This window comes from Numida meleagris, chromosome 2 (genome assembly GCF_002078875.1).
Source record: "Numida meleagris isolate 19003 breed g44 Domestic line chromosome 2, NumMel1.0, whole genome shotgun sequence".
Classification (NCBI taxonomy): domain Eukaryota; kingdom Metazoa; phylum Chordata; class Aves; order Galliformes; family Numididae; genus Numida; species Numida meleagris.
This window is the reverse complement of record NC_034410.1, coordinates 92,286,095-92,312,899: the sequence shown is the minus strand read 5'-3', so window position 1 is coordinate 92,312,899 and position 26,805 is coordinate 92,286,095. Positions and strand designations below refer to the sequence as shown.

Sequence of the window (26,805 nt, the reverse complement as noted above, 5' to 3'; positions counted from 1 at the left end):
TGCTAAAAACTTAAATAACAGTCTTCCAGTTCTGGAAAGTGATAGGACTCTGTACCAAATGTATTCTACTCAGGTACTGACTGATCTTGATGTTAGCAAAAAAATTATTCATTTCACTTAAAATTCTAAACAAAATTAAAATGCTTTTGTGAATAAAGATTAAGTATTTAAAATGGAAGGACTTTTTTACATACATTCTCTTAATACATATATTCTCTTAATACATATTTTATTATGTCTTCTAGGATCAATTTATACTATCTTGATTCAAATTATTTCTAATAAAAAATATTTCTAATAAAAGCTCAACATCTTAGAATGTTTCAAAAATAATATTTTCAAATATTCATTTTCCTTTTCAAAACTAAACATTTAATGAAATGAAATACAAAATTGTTTCAGAAAAATATTAAGAATTGGAGCCCAGCTGTGCTCACGCGGTTTTTAATTCCAAAAGTGGTTATATTCAAGGGAAAATGTGTATGTCTTTATTTGGAATTGAAAGAAGCCCACAGTTTCACTTTCAATGAGTGTATGAAAATCGATGTGCTGTAATGTAGTTTATGCTATTTTTCAGTTTCCATCTGCTCCCTTCCGTTGCATTTTTTTGTGAGTGACAGCACAATAATCACTGTGCCAATTAATGCCCTTCCAATCCAACTGCATAGTTACTGCAAAATAAATGTTTTGCATTGTAGCGGTTTGTCCTGCTATGAAACTTTGCTTTAGTTATTCCAATCATCTAATAGCAGAAAAGGAAAAGCTGCTTTGTCATCAATAGCTCAATAGAAGACACTGTATATTCAATACAGAGAGTTGGCAGAATTTTAACCAGTATCAGTTTATAAATAGGATAACAGCAATCACTTATTTTCTGCCTTAAATGAACGTATCTTTTTTGATGCAATAATAGCCACTTAACTGATTTCAGATTGTAGCAGGGTTTTTTTTTGTTTTGGTTTGGTTTTTTTTTGAGAACCATTTTCTTTATCTCGAAGAAAATGTGGACTCTCTTTCTTTGCAAGAAAAGCTCTTAGAAGGATAAAACCTTCTATCAGAAATAAACTGTTCTAGTAATTTATTTTCTTGCAGTAGCAGTTTTGTTTTCCCTAGTGGACTTTCACTGCATAGCTACAACACCCTCCCCATTTTGTCCCATGTCTTAACAAAAATGCCGCAAAGAATATTAAAGCTCAAACCATCTCAAGATACCCTTCCCCATCTAAACCATATTCTCAGGTCAATCTGTGGACTGCCTCTCATATATATAGGAGCTTTCACTGCTGTTGGAAAAGCCCTCAGAGCACGTAAGTCTAGACTGAAGGCTGGTACTAGTTCTGTGAACTTTTCTGGCTGAAGAACTGCATCTGTTGTCCAGTGAGAACTCTGTGAGAAAGCAACAAACATTTTTTACTTGCATTTCATTCCTGAAACATCTGTTAACTAATTGTTTTTTTCTTCCACCTCTTTGCACCATCCTTTGTGGATAGAACTTCATTTTCACTGGTTTCCAGACTGTTCTATTCATGGAGAACTCCAGGATTTTCCAGTGGATATTTCTAAAGCAGAGATTGCTTTACAGCATGACAAGCACTTAGCCTTTTTTTTTTCTTTTTTTTTTCTTTTTTCCTTTTTTTGTCTTAGCTTACATTGACTGATTCATTGAAATTTCTTTTCAACAGTGATGTTTTTCTGTAACATTTGCAGTCAAAGTGTTTTTGCCTTCTTGAAGTCTCACAGCCACTTCCAAATACAAATATCCAAAATATCCAAATATGTAATTGGCTTTAGTTTAATGACTTCAATTTTGTGTTCATAATCTTGGGAATGGAAATGCCACGTTTTATTTTAAAAGATAAAGTGTATTATTATTACTTAGAAAAGTAAAAGTACATTAGAAGAAAATCATTTTGTTTATAAAGTCATGTGTTCAGGGGTTAGGAAATCCCAGAAGAAAGTTTGCTGTGCAGCTGCAAAAGGCTGTTTCTTTATTTTATCTAGTAACTGTCTAATATGAGGTACTTAGAGGGATCTGCAACAGAAGCTGATGCACAGGAGGCTCTGCTCCAATTAATTTTTAATCATCTTAATGTAAGTATATACACATACATCATAGAACATTTTAGCCACAGAGCTTTTAAAGTGATCCTGCGTCGAAGAACTGAATAGCATGGTGTCAATTTCATTTGCCTGAATTTGGTTGCATATTGCTCACAGGCCATCATTACCCAAACAAATGAGCTGGAACCAAAGCCAATCTGGGAAAAAATCCTGCCCTCTCTTCCCCTTGGCTGCTCGTTCCTGCTCCTCAGCTGTGCCAGTGCAACAATTTGTAGGGCTCTCTTGCAAGCCAGATGACCAAAGTGCTTTATTTTACGAAGCAGCCTTTCAGACAGTCGCAGTGGCACAACTGAGCAACTGCTGTGGGCAAAGAGGAGGAGGAAGGGAACATTTTCAGCTGATTTTTCCACTACAGAAAATGTAATGTCAAATCCTACCCAGACAGAGGGGAATTTTAATACAGGAGTTGTACATCATAGTTGAGTGCTCTAACCTGAGTACATCAGATGAGAGAGTCCCTTGAATTCTTGAATTCTTGTATTTGTAAAGAAGTGTGACCTTTTTTTTTTTTTTTTTTTTTTTTTGCTTTAGGAGAGAAAGAGGTTTGGCACCTGCTTTTTTGTATAAGAATTTGAATTCTGAATCCCAGAGAGAGAAACATCTCCCAAAAAGCAGCAATAAGAGAGCTTTTACAGCTTATCCCTGCATCTCTCTCTTTTTTTCTTTTAATTTAGCTGAGTACTGCAAGTTTTCTCTTAGAAGTAGTGATCGATCTACTTGTATGTACATCAATCACTGCTGTTACTAGGAAACCATTGGGTTTTTCCTCTGAAGAATAGTTATAAATAAACACTATGTCATGAAATAAGATCCTTGTATATACTGCCTCTGCTTCCAACATAATTAAGATCAGGAAAAATCTAATTTTGCTGTAATTTGCCAGGTTACATTGAATTATCTTTATGAATCATTCATACTTAATTGCTTTGGACTACAGCTTCATTGAATTCTATGATCCTGAGAGTAAGTTTAAATAAGGGATGAAGTAGACTGAATGATACTTACCAAGGTCCTGTCCTAGAACAGAAGAAACAAAAATACATTTCGTATGTAAGTCACAGGAAAAAACTTACCCAGTTCTGTTGGTGTCTTCAGGTCACAAAGCACGTGGTAATCAAATTCCTCTTATGCTGACTTCAGAAGAACTGTAGAGAAGAGTTAGTTTTGTATTCCTGAAAACAGCTGTGGAACCAAAGAGCTGCAAAATCCACAAAAAGAGTTCTCCTTCCTCTCTTAACCTTTTAAGACCCAAAAAACGACACTGAAAATATTATTCAAGCAGGAAGCTTAGAAAATCGGAATTAAAATTCTTTACTGGAAAACTTTTCCTGTATGTTTACTTTCACAGTTCTTACTGCTGACACAAAGCGTAACTGTGGAGACTCTGCAATGGCCAAGTCTCCATAAGTCTGATCAGCTCTATGTATAGAAGACTATATTTATACACTCTTCAGTAGTAATGCAGATAAAAGAATTTGATATGATTTTGAATTAGACTATACTAAATAAATTTTTAAAAAGGTCCTGGTTTTTGAAATGTTACTACTTAGAAGTCTTAAGACAACTTGAAAGACCTTTTTTTTATTAATTTTTTTAAATGTCATAACATAGTTCTTTAAAACATAATTAGATAAAAGTAAACATTTTGCATAGAACCGTTCTTTCCAAAAGCCAAAAATTCTCTATTACCCATAGCTTTCTTGTGTCTTTTGAACTGATACATTCTATTATTTTCATTATTATTTCCATAGAGTGATGTCTTACTGTTTGGCTTGAGCCTGGACCTGATGTCTTAAATCTTTTGGCTCTGTCGAGTGTATCTTTTAATCTTATGGATCTGTGACTGTCTCTATTTCTGCTTACATATCCTAGGGAAGAACCCCGTTATCCCTATCAACCCCTTTGGTTACAGAATGGCTAAAATGAGTCCTGTTGTGAGATTTAGCAGCTGAAAAAATTCTTTCAAAGTGCAGTGCAGGGATGAGCTACCAGCTGAGGCATGCATCCAAGAAATGGAAAAACCTGAATTCAATTTCCTTTTTAACCTTAATAGGTTCAAATTTATCTTCGGTAATCTAAAAGACTGCCTTAATACCTTATCTAGAAATGAGTTTAGCAGCAGCACTGTTCATCACTATACTAAAACTGCACTATTCTACAGCAGGGAATTAAAAATAAGCTATATGGTCTGAGTTTAGGGAACTCGATTGAGTAACTGGTGTCTACTTCTGTTCATTGTCACAAGGGCCGATTGTTTTTCTTCTACATTTTTTTGAAAAGATACAAAAAGAGACTGGAGGAAATTGTCACTTCAAAATATTTTATTTATCTTTACTTGTATTAAAAAAAAAATCCATAGCTAATCACATGGACCAACAATTCACTATTTAAAAATACATGATTCTAGCTTCTGGTAAAAAGAAAACATTACTTTACTTCCTTTGAAGGAAAATGCCAGATTTGATTCACAAGGTTAAAACCTATGATCATGCTATTTTATATGTTTCAGTTTCTATTAAATTTGAAAAAAAAAAAGTTAACAGGAATTTTGCTGCAACTCTCAAATTAAAAAAGTATGAAGGCTTTACTTAATATCATAGTTAAAAATTGCTCAAAACACAGCATTTAAGATGACTGTCAATGTATTAACAGGCTCTTCAATGCTTTTGCTTTTCAGGTCAGATCTCACAGCCACCATACATTTTAGTTCAGTTGGATGCAAAATCTTGAGGCAGAAATGTTTAAACTTGGTATATCAGTCAAGTTTTGATAGCGAATGTCTACGCAGTGAATGAATAGTAAAAATACGTATACAAAATTCATTCTGCTTGCTCATGTTATGAGAGGAATTTTATGACCATTAACGTGCCATTGGGAATTAAGTCTGTTGTTTTATTTGTCTCCAGTGTCACTGAGATGTATGTTTTATTCTGTTTTTAATTTAGTTTTTATTTCTCTCTTGATCCTATCATTGCTCAGATAGACTCATCTTTAGGGGAACTGTGATTTTTTCTCATGAGGCAGTCAGTAACTTGTTTTAGGCAAACTTTTCCAGATACAACAGTTATGACAAAGTTTTGCCAAGACTGGTCAACAGTATTCTTAATACCAGTACTACTAAGGCATTCTAGAAAATTGCTAGTTGTTTTGGAACCTTTCAAAGTGAGCTGAATTTTTCAGTGTACAAGTGTACACTCTGTTAAAGCTGTTCTTTACTAGCTCTGTGCTCAGAGAAAAATAGTATTTTGCTCTCCTACATCCAATACATGTATTAAAGAATGTTTTAAAAAGCAATTTCTTAAACCATTTTGAATACAAGCTTAAATATACATTTCCAAAGTATGGAAAATATACTTTGCATGAAGATGCATCCTGTAGAATGTAATGTTCAGCAACTAATTCAAACTCAGTTTCAAGAGGGAATTTTGAACAGGGTACAGAATCGAGTCATAGAAGTAATCTTCTAAGTTTTGACATTTGCTCTTTAATATCTCTGCACAAATGATTTACCATTTTCCTTACTACGAGCAAGAAAAGCCATGATTATGTGAAATTCTCAAGCCTGAGAAAAGATCTCACATAGCCTTTTCTCAACTAGTCTTCTCCTATATGACCATATTCCATCTCCATTTAACTTCTACCAATTAAGCAGGATTTCACATAAATAAGTGCATTAGTTCTGCATCAGCTTTAACTAAGAAATGTAACTGAGGTCTATAGAGTATAAAATATATAGATATGACATTCTGCAACTTGAAAATAAAATCTGAGCCTAAATAACATTGGTGCTGGGAATCCTCTTGCCTCATGGTCATCTGTTGTCCACACATGCTGCAGGAGCTGGCAAAACCCTTCTTTCCAGCCCCAATGGGATAGGTCTGCTCCCAGGGCACCGTGGCACCACTAGAAGCAGCAGAAGATGCACAGAGCACCATAACTTTGTGCTGGAGCAGCCCAGTCCTGCCTTGCAAGGTGCCTCAGACCAGAGCATTGGGCCTTGACGAGCCTCTCTGACACATCTTTCATACTCCCCACAGGTCACAGCCTGGGCTCAACGAAGGTGTCCCGGGCACAGACGTTTCCCAGCTACCCCTCGGAGCAGGGCGACGAGCACCAGCAGTCCGTCTCGCTGGCCAGCAGCTACACCTTCAGCTACGGCTCAGGCCTTGTGCAATGACAGCTGGGGGCGGCTGGCCGAGAGAGACAGTCAAGCCTGGAGCCTGCTGCCAGGGCCAGGGAGCAGCGTGCACCCTCCACACCCACAATTGCCATGAAAACTGAGGTCTACCAGCTCCAGCCTGGCCCCCATGAAGATGGGAACCTGGAGAGGCAGCTTCCCTGAAGCAGAGGCTAAGTCTTTATTTATTTATTTTGCCATTCCTTCTGTCAATATGTTTAGGACGGAGATGGTAGGGAGAGGGGGGAGGGGGGGGGGAGGGCAAGCATTCATGTTGTAAGAAAGTGGTTGAAACAAATGAAACTGTGTTGGTGTGAAGGTTTCTGCATGACCAGAGAAGGTCCTGTCATGGGGATCCGTCACGATGTGCATTTGACATCAGAGTCTTCCTACCCATCTCCTTCAGCAGGTCAGCCCATCCTCACTGGTGACATGTTTAGGTCCTCATTGTAGCCCACTGACTCCAGCTGGATTCAGTGAAATGTTGCCAGTTAAACAAGCAGCATAAGCACTGCAGGCATTGCCTTTAGAGCCAAGCAGGTTCACTGACTGCCATAGAGGGCCAGGTGGTTTTTGATTCAGGCTTCAATAGATATTGGAGGCAAGCTGATGCTGTTTGTTGCAAATATAATTTTATGTACTAAGATAAAGTTATTGCCTATTACGTATCTTATTTTTAAAATTTCTGGGGCATAAATTCAGCTTTTACTAATGTGAGCACACTTCTCCTGAATGCCCCTAGGAGCTGCAAGTGTTCATGTGAGCAGCAAAGTCTCAACCTTAGGACTGCTAAGAAGTTTTCTCATTTGCAAATTATTTAAGTAACGGTGCCTGCAAGCATAACTTTAAAAAGCAAGAAAACTGTTCTTCAAGCAAATAAACATGGGGTGCCTCCCTCACTGGCAATCTCCTGTTCCATGACTGAGCCAGACATGGTACAGAAGCTGATCTCTGGTCTTGTCTCTCTGTTCAGCCTTCCTTTGGTTTTCTCTGTTTCCTTCTCAGATTTCTGATTTAGATGCACATTGTACCTTGTATGATTATGTATCAAGCATCAGTTTACTTTGAAAAGGATGATGAGTACATGTCAATGGAAATTTTCTGTCTTTGGAAGACGTCTTTCAAAAGTGAACTGTAGTAGGTGTGTTTGTAATTGGTAATGAGCGAATAAGTTGGAAGGCATACCTGTAGGTGGGGAACAAGTTTTATCTATCCTGAATATTTAGATTTTTGTAGGTGATATCAAATATTTATGTACTTCTCACGATGCCCTGAAATGTCTGAAAATGTGGGGAGAAAAATCAGCTCTCTTACTATCGTATGAGAGGGCCTTGCGTTCTGTTCCCAGTATGAAGCTGATTGCCATGATTACCAGAGGAATTATTTTCATTAGTTGTTTCTCAAGACAGGTCAAGGAAGCATATCAAGGATGAGACACACAGACTCTATTCCAATTAAACAATCAGTTTGATGTACTATAATTTAACTGAAAAAGTGCTGTTAGGTTGTTTTATATATACACAACTATATATATATATGTATTAAAAAGTACAAAAGAAACTTCTGCTTTTGATTAAACATTTACTGATACAGTATGTCCAGCTTTTCTCCAACCATTTTACAGACTAAGACTCTTTGCAGGCTTACAGCTTTCTACACCTCAGTGAACAGCTGCTGAATAAAAAGGCTTTGTGATCCGCTTGAATGAAACACTTCTACCCCACCACAATCAACTTTATTTATTTTTCCTCTCTTTTCCTGTCTCATTCACTACCTCTTCTCCTTCTCACAGTGCTGCCATACTCAGGAATAGAATGGCTCCCTACAGAGAATATTTTGATGAAATAAAATGAAAAACTGCTCTCCCACACTGTCAGGGAGCTACACCCATGGTGCTTCCTGAGCTGTACCCATCAAGGAAGCTTCATTCATACTCTAATTTAAGAAAATTTTCATTGATGTTTTGCTTTGGGAAAAAATCAAGTTTACAAATGTTATGCGCAAAATGTGATACAAAAGGATATAATTCTAGTATAATTCTGTTAATCAAGGAACCTTTGCCAAATATATGCCTTTGGAGGAACTGGCCAATTATTTTTGTTTCTACACAACTGTGACTCTTTCACTTGCCCTAAAAACGTTTATTTTCTTTAAAATTCCTTAGATTACGTTCCCAGTATCTTCTGCAGTTTTTAATGCCATATCCATGTAATTACTTTCCTCTGTGACTTGAATACCAGTCATTTAATACTTTTATATTTTCCGTAGCCCTAAAGAAGGAAAAAGACAAAATAGGATCATTATCAGAACTCCTTTGCAGACCCAGTATCCATATACTTTCAGAATATAAATCCTAAAGCTAGTGCTTTAGCTGTGTTTGAATAAAAACCTCAGATCTATATAGTGCACACTTTCCATTGCCTGCAAAAAGGTTCCCAGCTCTCACAGGAGATTTTGTCTTCCTCTATAGTGCCTGAATATTGCCTCATTAGTGAAAATGTAGATGCTATTTCAAAAAATGTTTATTGTATGGGTTGGCCACGTAAAGGAGTTTTACTAAGTATTTTCCATTCATTACATAATGCAACTATCCTCTCAATTCATATATTTATAAATATCTATGAAATTTCATCTAGTAGCAACAGACAGAAAATTAACTCCAGGGCAAACCTCAAGAATGCTATCAACAAAAGCAAAACTGACCTCTTGGGAACCTATTTCTCGCAGACAGTAAGCACAAGCACACTGGAAGTTGAAGATAAGGATACAACTTCACAACATACTGCAACACAGTCAAAGAAAACTGGGCACCTGAAGCACAAAGGTATTCTGTGTCTAGTGGCAATTGCCATTAGTGCCACTCCAGAACAGCAGATGATACCATTGTAATATATTTGTACAGTTTCCAAAATTGTTCCTCAAGAAAGCTTCATGAGAACCAGGCAGGCACTAGGCCAACAGTTTGCCTGTTTTCATGGAATTGCTTTGATTCCTGGCATATGCCTGTCAATAACTTAAGTGATTCCCCACTGAGACAACTTTGGACAGCTCCTAGTGGTTCTGCCAGAAGGGAAGCTCTCTTTTGGCACACATGGTTGAGCTGCCTGCCTAGAGACTACAAGTGGCTATAGACAGGCCCAGGGGTCCTACTGGCCCCTGTTCCAGTCTCGGCTGTCCTCATATGCAAGGCATACGGTTAATATGTTCACTCCTGACCTGAGAGGAGCTCTCTGTTTTCAGCCAGTGAGCTGAGAGGAGCAGGAGGGCAACAACGTGTCTTCAGTGGTAGCCAGGTACAACTGGCGAAAAGGGAACTTAGCATGAGTACATTATAAAATGTTAAAATTAATGTAAGGCAATTGTTTTCAATCCAGTTCTGAGGAAATGTGAAAACTATTTAGCTGTAACTATGATTTTTATTTTTTTTTTTAAAAAAGACCTTTACTAAGAATACATTCATCCCTATAAATAAATAACACACAGCATTGCTGAATATACTTACCAGTACCTCTTAACTGACCATTGTGGATTGATGCATGCTAGTACTTTTGATTTTGAAGTCAGTTGGTGTACAAAAGGAGAAATTGAAGGAGCCTGGTAATAAGTCATAAAATAGTGCTAAGGTATCTGAGTAGCCCCATTTTTTAAATGGCCGTGTTTTATTATTAATAGTTTGAATCATCTGTGAGTATGACCTATTGGAATAAATTTGCCTACTAATGTAGATGAATGAGGAAGAAGAATGTCTTATAACATGGACTTTTCTGCCTTACTGAATAAATGTTCAGGCTTTCTGTAGTGGACTCTGATGGCAGGTCCTCACATGTAACCGGCTTATGCAAAGTTCTTTTTTTGTTTTTCCCCTAAAGCTAGCAAATAAAGCTTGGAAACATATCGACAAACCAAAGAAGTTTGTTAGACAGCAACAAGAGCTTCTCTCTTTCATTTTGTCGAAAGTGTTTCAGTAATGTCAAAAACATTTTGAGAAAATACTTCATTTCACAAGTGAATAGAAATCCCTTTGGGGAGTAGCAAACATATTTCTAATCAAGTCTTATTCTAAACTGATAAGACCATGCTGGAAGAGGGGCTGAAATTACCTGAGGTCAGAAATCTTTTGAAGTGCTCTCTATAGCAATAATTTATAGTATGCATACAGCCTGCAATAATGTATAGCATGCATACAGCCTGTGGCACCCGCTTATTTAGGAGTTGCTAAGTGCAGGCAGACTGTGAAAACCCTCACCTGTTCAAGGCAAACAGAAAAAGAAGAGCTTTAGTCAGATCTCTCTATTGCATTCATCAGAAAAGGAATGAACTTCATGCTTGTTCAGCTCTTGATCTCTAGTGTAATAGGCAATACCATGAAGAGTAGTGATTTTTGAGCTATTTGATCTCTAGAAAAAAATCATCAGCCTGTAGCGTATAAACCTCTACTCAGACTTAGCTCATCAGCCACATTCATTAATTTTCAATTGGTAACCTAGAAACTGCAGGATGGTTTTCCATGACAAAATATAAGTCTCTTAAACGGCTGTGCTTTCTAGCATGAAATACGGTGTTATTTATTTACTACTGTTTCTTCCTCAAAAGAAATGAGGAACGCATTTCAATTAAACTGTCTTTTAGGGTGTAATATCAGAGTATTTATCTCCTTTTATAACTGCTGAAAATAAATAAACATGGCTTTTATCCTCACACAGAGTAGCCTGGACTGTGGAGAAACTGTGAAAAGTTCCTTGATTATAGGAACAGATCCAGCACTGGAACATTTCATTTTTCCATACTTCATCCAAATATTTGTGACTCTTTCCAAACCAACTTGTTTCACAGCTTGTGTATATTAGAATCCTTTACCTTTCACCACTGACAACTGGTCAGGGCTATGCTTTGTTAGCAGAAAGTAATAACTGTGCACACCACCGAGGTGGCAAAACTTTAAAATCAAAGGGTGTGAGGTTTGATATATTAATTCTGAAAATGTAAAGTCTTGAAATCCATACAGGGTGCTGTGTTTGTTCTTGATATTCTAAATAAACGCTCTTCGCTTTTTATTTTAGATAAAGGTGTGTGTTATACTGGAAACATGTACAGGCACATGGTGAAGTAAAAGTCCAAGAACACTGTCAAATTGGTTGTAGCAACTGGAAGTCTGTCCATTCCCACACCCTTACAGGCCAGTGAAAGGTGACAGATGAAGCTGCTGTGTATTCAGCAGTTATTGAAATGGCATGTGCTTTGAAAGGTAAATATTACAATCCCAAGGTGAAGGGTTTCTCCTAAAGAAAATGGAGGTTCCACTTTACGAAGATGCTTTTAGTATCTTCACATGCGTACGCAGTTTGATGGATTTTTATGGATATGGTTAAAACAGATATGAAAGGAACTAATATTTAAGTATGATGAATTATGATTAAAACATTTTAAAATGTTGATATTGATATGCATGTTGCAAGTTGTAATGGAGAATAGAATTCCTTTTTAAGTAAATGAAGGCTTAAAATCCAATATGCTATTTAAGATGAAGGAGTTAATCTTTTTAAATCCAATGAAAGTCCCAAAGAAGGGTTAAGGTTTCATTTTTTTCCTTGAGTACAGAAATCCTCATGAGGTTAAACAGATTTACCTCATTCTGTTCTTACAGTCCTGAGACTGTTAAGAGAGTGGATACATTTTACAGTAGTGTTTTTTTTTTCTCTAACAGTATTTGACATAACTGAAGTTAACCCTCATTTTTAATATGGGCTGCATGTTGTTTTCAATCTTTTTATGATTGTATGACAGCTAGACTGCAGCACACATAGAAAACAGCACAAAATTAATCAATTGACTTGGCAGTTTGATACCAGTAACAAAACTAACAGTTTCGGTTAAACGTTTATTCCTATTGTGGCTCCTATATCTAAAACAGAAAAAAAATATATAAAATAGAGCTGTCCTCATTGATGTTAATTGTTGCATTTCCTGAGTTTCTGTAGATGACAGGATGTGACAGGAGATATTTATGTTCTAGAACTGATTTTTGTAAGTTGAACTGATTTAAGATGGTTACAAGGAAAAATCAGACAACGCAGAAAAAATCTATTATGACTTTCTACTCAAGTATGACATATGCTCACTCCTTTTCACTGCTTTGAGGTTTATTTCCTTCTTTGAAAAACACAATTTTAGAAGGAAAGTTTCTGAAATCTAATGAAAATGATAAGGTAAGAAATCAACAAAAAAATAATAATCAAATCTGTAACCTTTAGAAAGATTGGGAGAATTTAGGAGACTTTTAGCACATAGCAGTGGGTCATGCTGAGTGCAGTACAGCTTCCCAGAACATTCAAAATCTAATTTTATCAAAGCTGGGAACAAGATCTTGTGTTTAATGCAACTTAGAGCTCTATGGTGTTCCATGGCAATAGGCTCAGAAGTGCTCAGTCCATTTTCCCTAACAGGGCTTTAAGAACCAAGAGCCCAGCTAAAGTGCATTGTGCAATCTAGTGCTCAAAAAATACGTACAATGCATCATAATTGTTACCATACAATTCTGCAGCCTGATATTGCTAAAAATATGATGTAAGAGTATTTCAGAGCTGATCAGGTCAAATTCGGGATAATAAGAGCAGTGTTTGCATTTATGATGCATAAAAATACGTAGGTGCTCCCATTTCTATATCCAATTACAATTCAGCAAAGTTCTGTGAGAAAAGTCCTCTCTTAGTACAATTTTTGTGTAAGTTATGGAAATTTAAAATAAACTAATAAATGTCTGCTTCAGACATTTTTTTTTTCAGAGAAAGACACAAAGGAAAAGATACTGTGTATTCCTATGACTGTATCTTTGTATGATAAGTGGTTGGTCATTTAAATCATGTTTGAAAACTTACTGCTTCATAAGATTAATGATTTATATACTGTAACATTATAATTAAATAAACTGTTAAGAAAAGTGTTAAATCTCCTTCAGAATCACCAAACTACTTTTTTTCTAAAACTACATAGTTATCATTTTAAGTAAGCATAAAATTAGAATAAAAATGTCAATGTTAGTAATTTATATTAGTTATTTTATCGAATTGTACTAGCTAATAGTGTTGATGTGGAGCTAATAAATACTAGTCTTTTGAAACTTGCTGTAAATAAATTTCTATATTTCCTTTGTAATTTCAAGCTTGACCCTTATGTTCTAAGCACAGGTAGTAAGGTAAAACTCCAGTTTTGTAACTCATCAGAGCAGTGGCACAGTGGCGTGGTGGCAGCCTCACATAGCTGAGGGTGCTCAACCTCACATAGTTGAGGGTATCTAATAATCCTGAGGCTCTTTTATTTCAAAGGAAGTGTACACAAACTTCCTACGTATTTGTCCTATGGTTGTCCAAGTTCTCACCCTTTTCCTGTCAGTAATTACTGTGTAAGAAGGGGCTAGAATGGAAGAAAACAAAGCATTATGGGAGAAAGCAGAAATGAGGATGTTCTTGCTGGAGGAGTGCCCTACTGAGTCCTGTGAGCCCACTCCTGGCTCTTCTTCTTAGTCCTTAAAGCATGAGTTGTTTCTGTGCAGGAGCTCAGCTTGAAGAGGAAGAGTACGACAGGCCGTGTCTACTGCAGCCTATGGGAGGAACTTAGCTAAGGTCTTCCATTCCCTGGCTGATTCGGTAGGTAGGAAGCTGTATGAAACAACTATGGTTGCAGAAACAGCTGGGATGTCATTTGCCAGTGAAAAGCCTGATCCAACTCAGTGATTTGAATACCACTGTGTCTGTAGACTCAGACTGGGATCCTTCATACTAGATGTCAAAGGGAAAGTGGCCATCCTGACTTCCAACACATACTCTGATATCACATCCCAGCATGGTGTACCGACAGGGATACATCTTTATCTCAGCAGTCCTGTGCTCTAGCCCAGTTCCCCAGGAATGTGTGAGTATTTGAAATGTCTATTGGGTTGCTGTACTTCCACATTAAATAATGCAGTCTGAGAAGCTGATGTGTAGTTTCTACTTCTGGGGTCTGCAGCCTATCTTGTAGGTGGGATTTGGAACTAACCCTTAGTATCAGACTTACAAAGCTGTTTAGGGGATTAACTTCTACTGAGCATTTGGGCTTTAAAGGAAATAAGCCTTCTTCCACTTGTGCTGGGGAGTAGTCACTGAGGCAGTGTTAGCTGGTGTAGATAAGTACCATTGATTTGAACTTTTACATAGCTCAGTGACACAGAAGGTTTAGAGGAACAAGCTATGAAGATAAAAAAAGAAAATAAACAGAGTCCTGAATCCCGAAGGTCTTTATGGTTACACCAAAAATAAAATAAAATAAAATAAAATAAAAAACAGAAATCAATCTGATACTGAGATCAGTCCTTTGAAATCCTTTCTTTTTCTGAAGTCTGTTTTCTTATTTGAATCTTTCAGGAGTAAGCAGCCACCTACCTATGATCAAACTAAGATCCGAAGAGCAGGTGGATTGTTTACTTGTGTTGCACGGTTGTTAAAACTAATTATTTCTGTCAGTCATTACAAAATGTAAGGTACCTCACAGAAAAGGTGCCTGGGAATTTAAGGCAGGTGGGATTGGATGGAGGATTAAGTGTTAAACTACTCTTCCTAAAGTGGGAGTTTGGAGAAGTCCAGGTTATTCCATTCCTCGTTGGACCCAGGCCTTGTAGCAGACTGATTCCTAACCGGTGCATTGTTTAACCCGAAGATGCACAGCCAAGGAAGATGAAAAGACAAGCAGAACAGTCACTATCATGAATATATTACAGGGTCGGGGAAGCTCTTTAAGTTGTAGGAACATATTTGAGATAAAGAAAGGAAGATATAGTAACAAGAGTTGATGTAGTAAACTACTGTTCTAACTTGCACCGTCTTTCATAGACAGTGGGTTTAGTACTCTCCCTGTTGATCCAAAGTCTGGCGACTGCCTCTCCTGTGTTAAAATAAACAAAATGAAAAATGTCTGCTTCAGACTTTTTATTTCAGAGACAGATTTGAAATGTTTTTTTTTCTCTGATTTCTTTTTCAAAAGTGATATGAGTTTAAGCTCTTTAATGACTTAGTGTTCCTATTAATCTGACAGGTACTAAAAGTACCACAATTGAATTTTCCTTTGTACATGAGGCTTAAACAGCTGCCTTTTTCACCCAGCATAAACCATGACTGCAGAACATGATTTTTGATTATTATGGAAAAGAAACCTAGTTTTCCTTTTCTTAAAATCTCGTAGGTTCATTTTCTAGTTGCACAGAAAGTAGTTACCCAATGACTCAAGACACTGTTGTTTAATGGAAAAATACTTTCTTATCTTTATTTCCTTTCAGTAGAGTTTCTAAGGCTTTAAAACAACAACAAAAAAAGACAGTTCAGATTGCGTTCTGAGCTATCTTCTGTCCGTAGCTGTGTCATGTTTCTTCCTTGATTTTTTTCTCCCTTTTAACTATTTGAGCAAGTAAAACGGGATTAAATAGCACAGTAACAGTTCGAGATGAAATATCCGAGTTACAGTTGATTAATTTTACCCAAAAAGAAAGTAACAGTTTCCAAAAGAGAAAGGCAAGTCTATAGGAAATGTTGAAATTAAACACAAATAAACAATAGATTATATTATTCTGCACTGGAAAGGCTATTTACATAATCCATACTCAGTCACAGCAAACAGACTCTCACTAGGTCCCATCCTCCTGGACTCATAAAACATTTAAAGAGATTTAATATCACATTTCAAATGACACTTCTGGAGGTTTTTCTTGTGCATAACTTGTTTTTAAACCACGGAGAATATTGATGAGGTATGAATTGTTTTTGGTTTTTATTTGTATCAGTCTCATGTTCAGCTGCTGTTCACTGATATTACAATGATACAAAAAAATGAAACTGTTGTTTTGGGTTTGTTTTATGAAAAAAAAATACTGTTCTTATTATGTTATGTGTAATGTGATTTTCCATGTGGACTATCTTGATAGAAGTAATATGTCTATGGAATTTGAATTAAACTAGATTAAATATCTGCAAAGTTGTGCACTATAGATTTTTTTTTTCTTCCTCAAATCTCAAAAATAAGCAATTATTTTGAAAAAAGAAAAAAAAAAAAAAAAAGAAATGCATGCAGACAAGCTAGAAGCACCAAGGGAAGCAAGAAATAAGGGCATTACCAGAAATAATAAAAGCAATCTGGTATTACAGATACTTAACCTCCACCTCTCCCCCTTTTCTATCCTCAGTGAAGTAGGGATGTGTTTTGAATGTCTCTACAAACAGTGAAACAATAGCAACTGCTGGGCTTATGGATATTTCTGTATCAGGATTCCAACTGAGATCTTCAGTGTAATCCAATTCATTACATCATCATTTTGGCATTTTAATATAAATGGGATCATCAAAGAAACGACCCAGTGCTGCAGGGTTTTACTTGTAATGCTGTGCACAACATAGAATTATCTGCTTTGACATATGATAACTCAGGAAATAAACCAACTTATTAATAGTACAGTTCTGTGTATCCTCATCAACTGCACATGCAAGCATTTATATAGCTGAATACCTTCAAGAAATGAAAGGAAAAATATATCCCTTGTAATGTGTATGTGTCCTTGTTCAGGAGTACACAAAACCAAAATGAGATGTTTTCTAATGGTGTTTGACATTGTAAAAGAATTTAAGTCTTCAGTGCTAGGTTGAAGGACTCTGGTCTACGTTTTTAGATTTTTAGCTGAAGTGTAGGATAATCGTACAGCGCTATTATCACTCAAATAGTTCAAAGAAGTCTTGTGTCCATTCAAAAACCTAGACTCATGTTTTCCTTTGCACGTGAAGTAAGCTTTCATTGGAGAAAGCCACATACCTTCTGCTTTTCACTGTCAGGCTGTTGATGCTCCCTAGCCAGCCAAATTGGACCAGTAACTGGTTTGTAGACAGACTGATGATGCCTTCCCCAACACCTTTCCAAAACAAAAGTCATATTCAGTCACACTTTTACTAATGCTACAGGAGAAAAGGGGAATGAGGCATAGGTGGGCCAGGCATACAGTTTGTAGAATGCAGACATACATAATTACCAGCTTTCATGGTAACATCTTCGTCTACTGGGATTCCATCCTCAGTAACGTGGCAGATTTGTAAAAGGCCAAAATGTGTAGATCCTAATTCTCAGGTCTGCCTTCTAGTTCTGTTTGTTTGATTTTTTTTGTCTGTTCAATTTTTGTGTGATTCATTCTGTAGTTTTCAGCAGAATATATACATATGCACACATACAACCACACACGTATGTGTATTGTTTTGTAAATGTTCTCAGTCGTGCTTTTTCTGCTTTGCATCATTTATTCATGTATCTTCCATGTTCTCATTTATTTTTTGTGCAACTAAACCTTATAATAAATTATTATTAAATATAACTTGACAGTGACAGAGTCTTCATGTTTTGTTTTCTCCTGAGCATTCGAGAGAGAGAGAGAGAAAAAAATTGTGTGCGTACGTGTGAGAGTACATGTTGGCTGCGGGCTGTGTTTCTGTTCTGAGGCACAAATAGTAAGCACTGGAATAGCTGTCATGAGTGGCAAGAAGCATGTAAACCACACCGCTGTCAGACAGCACGCTTCTGTTCCTGCTTTTAAATCTGAGTTCAAGGATCCCTGATACATTTGCTTTTGCAGGCTGAATAACACTGTTTGTCCAACAGTGTGATAACACCTCCTGTGTGGAAAATCATGGACATTTTTTTATTCTATAAAGCTCTCAACTTGAGATTTGAAAGTCATGAATATAGAGAACATTGAGCACATTTTCTTTCTCACCTTGCCACACAGACTTTGCAGACATTTGTTTCTCAGACCAAATGAATGTAATTTAAACATATACTGCTTTGTTCTACATAGTTGCTCTCAAATTATTACCTGTAAGTGGACCTACTGTGTAAAAAATGTTTAAATTTTAGAAGTACCAATAATCTTCACTTGTACATATGAATCAAAGGGTGCGTTAGTGCTGCAGACTGCCGCATAATGCAGATGCACCCTGGTTGGCTCAGGTACTAGTGCTGTCCGGCCAGGGCAGCCTGGGCCATGCTTGGCACTAGCCAGTTTAACCTTCTGCAGCTCACCCGTACAAAGCAAATCAAGTCCAACATGCAAATACATGGCATGAACTCCGGTTATTTCATTCATAAGAAGGAAGCTAATTGTCTTATCTTGGGTTTACGCAGTTCATGTAAATCTCCTGTGCTGGCCCGAGTGATGAATCTTCTTTTCTTCTTTCTGTGTCCCATGTGGTGTGATAATTGTGTTCTGCATAATTGTTAACGGGCTAGAACATTTAAAAAAAAAAAAAAAGGAAAAGTTGAAGGACTTTTCTGAAAATGACTTTGAAAAAAAAAAACAACAAATTTTCCCCATATGCTGTTTTATTATTGGGAAATAACCATCAATCAAATTAGTTTTTGTCTTCTTGTGTTACATGAATAAATTTCAAATTCAATTCATATGAAAAAAAAAGTTGTACTTTGAATATATTTCACAGCTGTCTCATTTGGGTTCCTGGAAAAGTATCAAAGTATCGGTATCACTGGAATGCTTCTTTCTCTTCATGTACACACTTTACATACTGAAATAGTTACCCAAATCAATCTTAAAACATGAGTTACTCCAAAGATGTGGACCATACTGTGAATTACTCAAGTCATTAATGTGATGGTGCCTTTGTTATTTGTCATGTTTTCAGAATTGTCATGTTTTCAGAAGATGGTTTCTGAGGTAAATGGCAAGTCTCTAGGCTACGATTACCCTAGGAAGAGCTTTATTCTGATGTGAATGTTGACCCAAGAGGCAGAATGAGAGACGTAGAATTGGCAGAAGGTTAAAGGACTTTTTTATGTCTGTATTTAAAGTGAACTTCTCCACAGGATGATACAGAAATGCTGTTTGAAGGGAATAAATAGCTAGAGTCACATCCACTGTGAGGAAGGGGCTGTTTCCCTGGGTACATTACTACTTCATACCATTACACAGGGTATGAAAAGACAAGGTAGAAGCAGAAAACTTGGATCTTGTCTTTCTACTCAGGCTTTGTATAGGATTATTAGCGGAAAAACATCACAGAGCTACAAAAAGTTGATTGGCTGTTAAAATACAAAAAGAAAAAGAGGCAATTTAACAGTTTTACCAACAAATTATAGTGAAGCTGAACTAGAAATAGGTAAATACAAATGGTATGACAGGATACGTTTTTTTGTGGTTTTTTGTTTTTTTTTTTCCTCAGATTTGAAAGTAGCAACTAGAAGGAAAAAATAAATAGATATTGCCAATAAAAAAATAGTTCTCTTGCAAACCAAAACAGCTACATGGAAGAAATCTTTAAATATAATTGATAAAAAAAAAAAAATCAGAGAACAATTATAAAAATATTTATTTTTTCACAAATATGGTTTAAGATTAAACTATACAATTCAGGGAATGTAAACATCAGATACAGAAGAGATAATGTTAAGAAATATACAAAATAACAAAGTATGAGTGAACTCCAGTTGATCTCACCTCGGCCTGAGTAGAATACAAAGCATTAAATAAGGCCTCTGTGATCCTCTTCCTCTTCTTCCTGGTGACACACATTCAGTTGGAAACACAATGGAAGGAACTGCATCATGTATTACAGTATAGTCCAAACAATTTAATTCCAGCATACAAGAGAGAGCACTGATGTAACTTACTTGCCCACTGACATCAATAAAATCCAATAGACTTTCCTCTGAGTGCAGACCATAACATGCATGAGATTAGCACTGTTTTGTAATGATCTGGAGACATATCAGAAGAGCTCCTGTTCAGGAGCAAGTACAGTGATATATTGCCAGTAAATTCTAGAAGCTTCATATGATGTGAAGGGGAAAGAAATGTATTTAGTTTTTTCTACTCAATATTTCTTTCCATTTTAAGCAGAGATTCTGGATCAGACAACTACTATACATTTAGTGTAGAGCAGATACAAAATGCTACAAGATGTAAAAAAATCTCAAGATGTCACTTGTGCTTCTCTGCTCAAAACAGGAACAGCCCAACCTAAGCTTATGTTAGTCTTTTCTAATCACTTGTTTATACCACAATAAGCATTTAGCTGACTAAGGATCTTGAGTAAGATTTTTTGTTTCTTCGTTTGTTTTGTTGGGTTTATTGTTTGTTTGTCCTTGTAATGGGAAAAATAAAGTACTTATACCCTGCTTAACTGATCAGTTTTATCAAATTTAGAATTTCAGAAAGAAAAATTTCCAAGTCCACATTTTTTCAATAGCCTCTGAAAAGGACAGAAGAGCTTTTAACACCTTCATACCTTCATGCTTCTATATCAAGCAAACTGATTTGTTACTTACTTTTTGCGATAAGCAGTGGTGATGCAGAAAATGAGTAGGAAAACTAAAACAGCAGCAGATGTTCCTCCAGCTATGTAGATAATAAGCCATTTCTGATCCCAAGTTGCTAGAATATGATTGTAATAAATATTGTTAGAATTCTGTATAGATCATCATGAACTTCCCATGACAGACTAAGCTGAAAATCAACAATTATGTAAACACATTATCCCATGAGATCTCATGCTCAATATTCAGATCTCGCAACCATTACCTCATTTCTGAAGAGCCCTTGTTATGCTGAACTAGCTCTTACAAAAGCTGCAACTGAGATGATTTCATACAGCACAGCAGTATGAAAAAAACCAACAGAAATGTCTTGTATATTCCTTTTCCTCTCATTCCCTCCTGTGGTGAGAAAGCAGTCCAACAGCATACATAAGTGACTTGATATATAGTCAATAAAAGCACTCAGATGACTTAAATGAATATCCTTGACATTGTAAAGGTTGTCCCATAAGATATACCTAATGAACATGCATTAATTCCATGAGCAACAAGGCATTTTCTCAGACCCAGAAGATTTTCAGTTCAGTGCTTCACACTTTTATCAGTTATTTTCTACTCTAATTCAAACCAGAATCTGTTCATTTTTTAATAAAAATATTTCCACAAAAAATTCTCCTGTTGTGATCGATTTTTTATAGCCCAGTACTGCACATAATTTGATGATGGATCTCAGGAAACTCATCCTATTTGTTCCAGTATTAACAAAAATGCTTTCTTTGAGAATCACAACTGAGATAGAAAAAGTTACATTCATTGCAGTTTGAGCTTTGTAAATGCATAGTTTTCTTCAGTATGGAATCACTTCTTCAAAGAAAGCTACAGAACAACATGTATTAACGATGGGGTCAGCACAGGCATGACAATGTCTTCAAGGTATGAATCAATATATTCTTAAAGTACTCAAGCTCATGGAGAGGTAATGTAAAATTATTCTCATTTTTCAAGTGAAAAAAGCTGTAGGAGAATTAATATTCTCAGTCATGTAGCAAGCCCACAATTCCAGTCCTTAATATAGTTATACATTTAAAACATGCATGATTTTTACTCATCAGTTAGTGGTATCATTAAAAAAAAAGAAAAAAAGAAAAGTATGTCAAACCACAGAACTTTAACTCAGCTTTTTGCAGCCCACCACAGTGTGCTATTTCCTGCTTCTGTTGCATCTCTACGCTAGCTGTCTGCAGACTTGAGAGTAAATAGCACAAAAAACAAGCAATCACAAATAGAAAGTAATAAATGCTATGGTATATAGTCTATTTGTGACTAGCAGTAGCAGCAAACTTCTATGTCAGGTGGTTTTACCAACTTCTAATAATCTCAAACTTCCAGCAAACTCTAGTGAGCATGTGATAGCTATGTCATGATGAGAGCATGAGTCTGTCCAAATATGTACTGAAGAAGAAATATTTCCAGAATATTCTTTCATTTCTCAACATGTAGGAATAAAACAAAACAAGGCATACAAAGATGCTTTGGGATGGAATAAAGAAGGCTGAGGGGAGGCCTCATGGCAGCTGCCGCTCCTCACAGGGAGTGGAGGGGCAGCGCTGAGCTCTGCTCTCAGAGACAGGGCCCGAGGGAACGACATGGAGCTGCGTCAGGGGAGCAGCAGCTGGGGGTTAGGGAAAGGGTCTGCACCAGAGGGTAGTGGGCATGGAACAGGCTCCACCCCAAGCTGGCAGAGTTCAAGGAGCATTTGGCCAACACTCTCAGATACAGGGTTTGTATTTCAGGTGGTCCTGTATGGAGCCAGGAGCTGGACTCAGTGATCTTTATGGGTTCCTTCCATCTTGGGATATTCTATGATTCTATAATAAAAAGGGAAACTTCAGTATAAAGAAGTCATAGGGTGCTGTTTTGTATTACTTAATACAAGAGACAGTGAACATATCTTATGGACACAAAGTTGTTTGAGTGTTGCAGATAAAAACTAGCAAGTTATTGGTGAGCAGTAACTACTCAGGTTAGTTCTCTTTAATGTTTGAGACAATGTAGAGAGAAAGAGAGCAGCTGAAGATGAAACCACAGCTGTACCAAAGAGCTTTAATTCTGGATAGACAAGAAAATTACATGCTTAATTCAAAGACAAAAAAGAAATGGTATTGCTAATGATAATAATCTCACCTAACCAGCTGCTGAGCCATCACCAGTTGACTTTTCTTCTGGATCAAAAAGCTTCACAGCTACCTGTTGAAATGAGCTCAGGTATGTCTGTTTAGTGTTAATGCGCTCATTGAAAAGGATAAGAAAAGAAGTACTGAATACAGAAGAATCTTATCCTTGGAGTCCAATATTGTTTCACTCGAAAGAAAAAAGAAAACTCTCTCAGAAGTTTACACTGCTGAAGGAATGTGACATAATAGAGGATACTGCCTGGTAACACAAACTAATGACTTCTGTATTATAACTACAAAATGTAGACACTCTACTTCCAGCACGTTTTCAATGGCTCCATGCTTGAAATGACAGAGTACTGCATATGCATTTGTCCAGCTTCAAGAAAAATTATTTGATTTTTTCCAAGTGCTTGGCTACTTGCCACAGAAAACCTTCATCTGTGCCAGTGAGTACTTACAGAAATAAGGAGAAAATACTCCGTAAGCAATAAAGAAATTTTAAGAATTTTGCTACTCTGTTAAAAATCATATATTTAATTATCATCTAGGATGGGTGAATTTGGATAGAATTACAGGCTTCAGCAGCATCTCCATCCTGCAGTCCAAGCCCTCCAGACTTCATTTATTCTTTTCATGACATTTCACCTTCAGTTTATCAGGTGAAGATAATAATCTATGACTGAATGAGTTTGAGAACTGGGATTATCAGCTGTCAGTTAAATTTGGATGAGAGAAGTCATTAGATTCTTTGGAAGCAATAACAATTCAAAAGACCTTTTGCCTTTTCTCATCTTAAGGAAACCTTTCCTGAGGCAGTTGTTTTTGTTAGCAATACAAAATCTATTGTAATTACCGACTATTACATAACATTCAGGGTTTTGAAGAAACGTGTCACAGGCTTGTCATGTGTCTCTTTAATTCTTGTATTCTCATCAAAGGTAGTATGTTGATGTGAGTAAAATACCCATTATTAGTCAGTGTTTTCTCCCTCCCCTAGCTTTGTAGCCTTGGCATCTTCTGTACAAGACTCTGAAACTTTTCTGTGCAAATGTTTTAGTGCTTTGGTTTTGAGGAGAAAACACCAATGGGGCAGACATTTATTTGTCCTAACAAGAGATTTTAACTGCACCGTGAGTATCTTCATGGAGCTTGTCACATGCCTTGCTGGTCTGGCATGTAAGCTATGTAACTAGACATCACTGAAATAGTTTTGCCCACAAGTGAAAGGTAGAAATCCAGTGTGAATGCATTCATGCTCAGAGAAAAGTGCTTTGCTGAGTAGAGACCCACAGACGTAGACTGAGCATCTTGCATTCATACAGGAAAAAATCATGTATGAAGAAGAAAGCTAATTTCACTCATACCTTGATTCTCCTCACCCACTACAACAGCACTATGTTGTGTCTATTTTCTGTGCCACAGAAGTACTGCTGCTTTCTCCCAGCTCAAAGCATTGTGCGATAACCCACTGTGACTGGACAAGAACTGCCCTGCTTTTCATTTCATCTGCCATTTTTTTCTTAATGCTAGATTTTCCTTATGCTGACCTGTTGTCTTTGTGATTATTTGGTTCCTGTTCTCTAAAAAAAGGCATCAGGAAGCAGTCCTTAAGGTGAAAAGGCTCCTTTACATCTAAAATACACTGGAGAAAATTTAGCAGTGCTCTGAAACCCAACCAGCTTGCTATCAGCCATTTTAGGCATTAGTTGGTACACAAATTTTGCACAGAGCTCAATCATATAAGGCTTTTGTATTTTACAGCTGTTTTCATGCAAAATAGGTGGGTTCAAAATGATAGAAAATTGTAACAAAAAAAAGAGTATGAACTAAGACAAAACCAGCAAGAAAAAAAAGAATTAGGTGCAGATCTTCCGGACATCATCAACTCAGGTCTCACTAGCACCACTCAAATTCAGTCCATCATCCTCATGCACAAATTACCAGTGCCCTCAGTCCCAGGGGCTACTCTGTCTGCACAGAGGGTAGTCCCTGGAGCTGACCAGCTGGCACTGGCTCTGATGGCCTAGAAACCATTGCAGGGCCTTACTCAGCCACCTGAAACAGCTGAAGTGGCATTTAAAAGTCTATCCATAACCCAGGTAAATCAGCAGGGAAAAATGTGACTTCCGTATGCCTTTTTACTTTCATCTCCTGCCAGTGCCAAAAGGTGCATTTGTGCTGCAAGCCTCTGCATTTGCACACATTGAGCTCAGATGTCATCCTGATTCACTGGCTGCTGCCAGAGAGAGGTGTTCAAAGCCTGTAATTTTTCATTTTGAAATTAAATCTTTCCACAATGTTTAAGTCTTCAGGATGAAATAACAGTCAGTTTTTCCATGTTTCCAACTTTTTCATGACTTCTACCTTTCTTTCCTATTTATATAACAAAACAAGGTGATAAGAAATCTGCTTCTTTCCTTCAGAAACTTGCTGAAAAGAGTAAATCTAATCAAAGGGAAAATATGATAAGTAAAAATCTGAAACGGGTTCAGATGTGAAATCTGGTGACATTACCATATTAGCAGAATTTTCAGAAGCAGAAAAACAGTGAGGAGCATGCAGAAATTAATTTGAAGTCTCTTGAACGTTACATAATTATGTAATACCCAGCCTTCTGTTTCTGCAGCTGTTGTTCCACAAATCCACACTAATTTACATATGTGTTACTTTTTGTTTTCTAGGTTTTAAGGTCAAAAACAGATTCATAGAACTGTCATTTCAGCTGGAAATTCCGTTACTGTAAAACAAAAATAACAATATTTGGTGGGAAAGAGTGGGCAATGATATTGAATGGATCCTATGGTTTTGTTTTTATTGATGTTGGAAAATGTTAAATGCAGCTTGCTGACTTCGACTGACACAACTGCAAAAGCAGCCAAGGCTTTTCCCACACCTAAATATCTGTTCTCCTACATTCCTTTTTTTTTCTTCATAGGAATTTCATGCTATTTCTCCTTGCAATAATACTTCCACCTTCAGACAAGAAGCAAGCTTCCTTTTTCTACTGTGTAACCTCTCAGAATCTGTGGTTTTAGAATTATTGTCATTTCTGCAGATAATCCCATGCCCTTATTTTATATATCCTTTCCCACAAGTTTCTTCCTGTTCAGAAATTCTTAGAATCTTTAAATACACAGCTGCTCTTAAAACAAATACCAAAAGTTTATTATTTTACCTCTTACTCTCTCTCACCCAAAACAGAGTTCTCTCTATTACTATTCACTGTGCAACCATTTTCCCAGCTTGTAGACTCTGTACTTCTGAATGTCTCTGGCACTGGCCAAGGTGAGATTTGCAGTACCCATGCAGAATTGCACCAACAGAATAAAAATGTTGGAAGAGTTTCATACCAAATCCAAGCCTAGACTGTGGCTTAGCTGTAACAACTACCCCAAAAAAATGAAGTGTCTGAGCTGATAGAACACACACAAAAATTAGCACATCTAGTTTCTGTCGTCATTTTTTCATCAAAGCTACATCAAAGCAGAATAAGTAACTCCAAGTGAAGGTCTTCACAGGGTCTGTGGGAGCTGACCCCTGGCCTCTCTCTCCTTTCCTCTTAGCATTTCTCCATATCCCCTTGGAACTATTAGTCATGCATTATGAAACATATCCAAACATTAAAGGCAAACAATTGGAAATTTTTGATGCTTCACTTCTTTTGGAATACCAAGAGAAAACAAAATAAAGTGTGTCATAATGCAGAGTGTTTTAGAGGGAGACAATGAGCTGTTTTCTGAATCACATTAAACTTCAGCTTCTTTGGTGGATTCGTACCTTTTATTCTCCAACATATGCATAACTATGCTGGCCTTAAAACCAGTTGCGATAAATAGAATTTGCTTCAAGATCAAAAGAAGCATGGAATCTAATGTCTTTCCTTAGTTTTGTTTTTTTGTTTTGTTTTGTTTAACTAGAAGGAGTTTGCATAGGTAGTTCTTAAAGTTGAGGCTGTTTGGCAACTCATTATTTGATTTAGTTTTGGTACAAGAAAGACTTTGT

General features: G+C 36.7%; 2 protein-coding genes across 4 annotated transcripts in view; one reads left to right on the top strand and one right to left on the bottom strand.

Annotated features, from left to right (window-relative positions):
• Positions 1 to 16,401, top strand: part of DOK6 (docking protein 6) — a 262,715-nt gene extending 246,314 nt beyond the window's left edge. Inside the window, exon 8 of the mRNA XM_021386341.1 lies at positions 6,159 to 16,401. Within this exon, the coding sequence (XP_021242016.1) occupies positions 6,159 to 6,298 (140 nt within the window). The 3' untranslated portion in view covers positions 6,299 to 16,401. The remainder of the gene's footprint in view (positions 1 to 6,158) is intronic.
• Positions 17,804 to 26,805, bottom strand: part of CD226 (CD226 molecule) — a 30,477-nt gene continuing 21,475 nt past the window's right edge. For 2 of the 3 annotated variants that reach the window (XM_021386337.1, XM_021386338.1), the window contains exons 4-6: positions 20,639 to 20,744; positions 19,809 to 19,869; positions 17,804 to 18,582 (exon numbers count right to left, since the gene is read on the bottom strand). In XM_021386337.1, coding sequence (XP_021242012.1) covers positions 18,463 to 18,582; positions 19,809 to 19,869; positions 20,639 to 20,744 — 287 coding nt within the window. In that variant the 3' untranslated portion in view covers positions 17,804 to 18,462. The remainder of the gene's footprint in view (positions 18,583 to 19,808; positions 19,870 to 20,638; positions 20,745 to 26,805) is intronic. The other variant, XM_021386339.1, reaches the window with a different exon arrangement.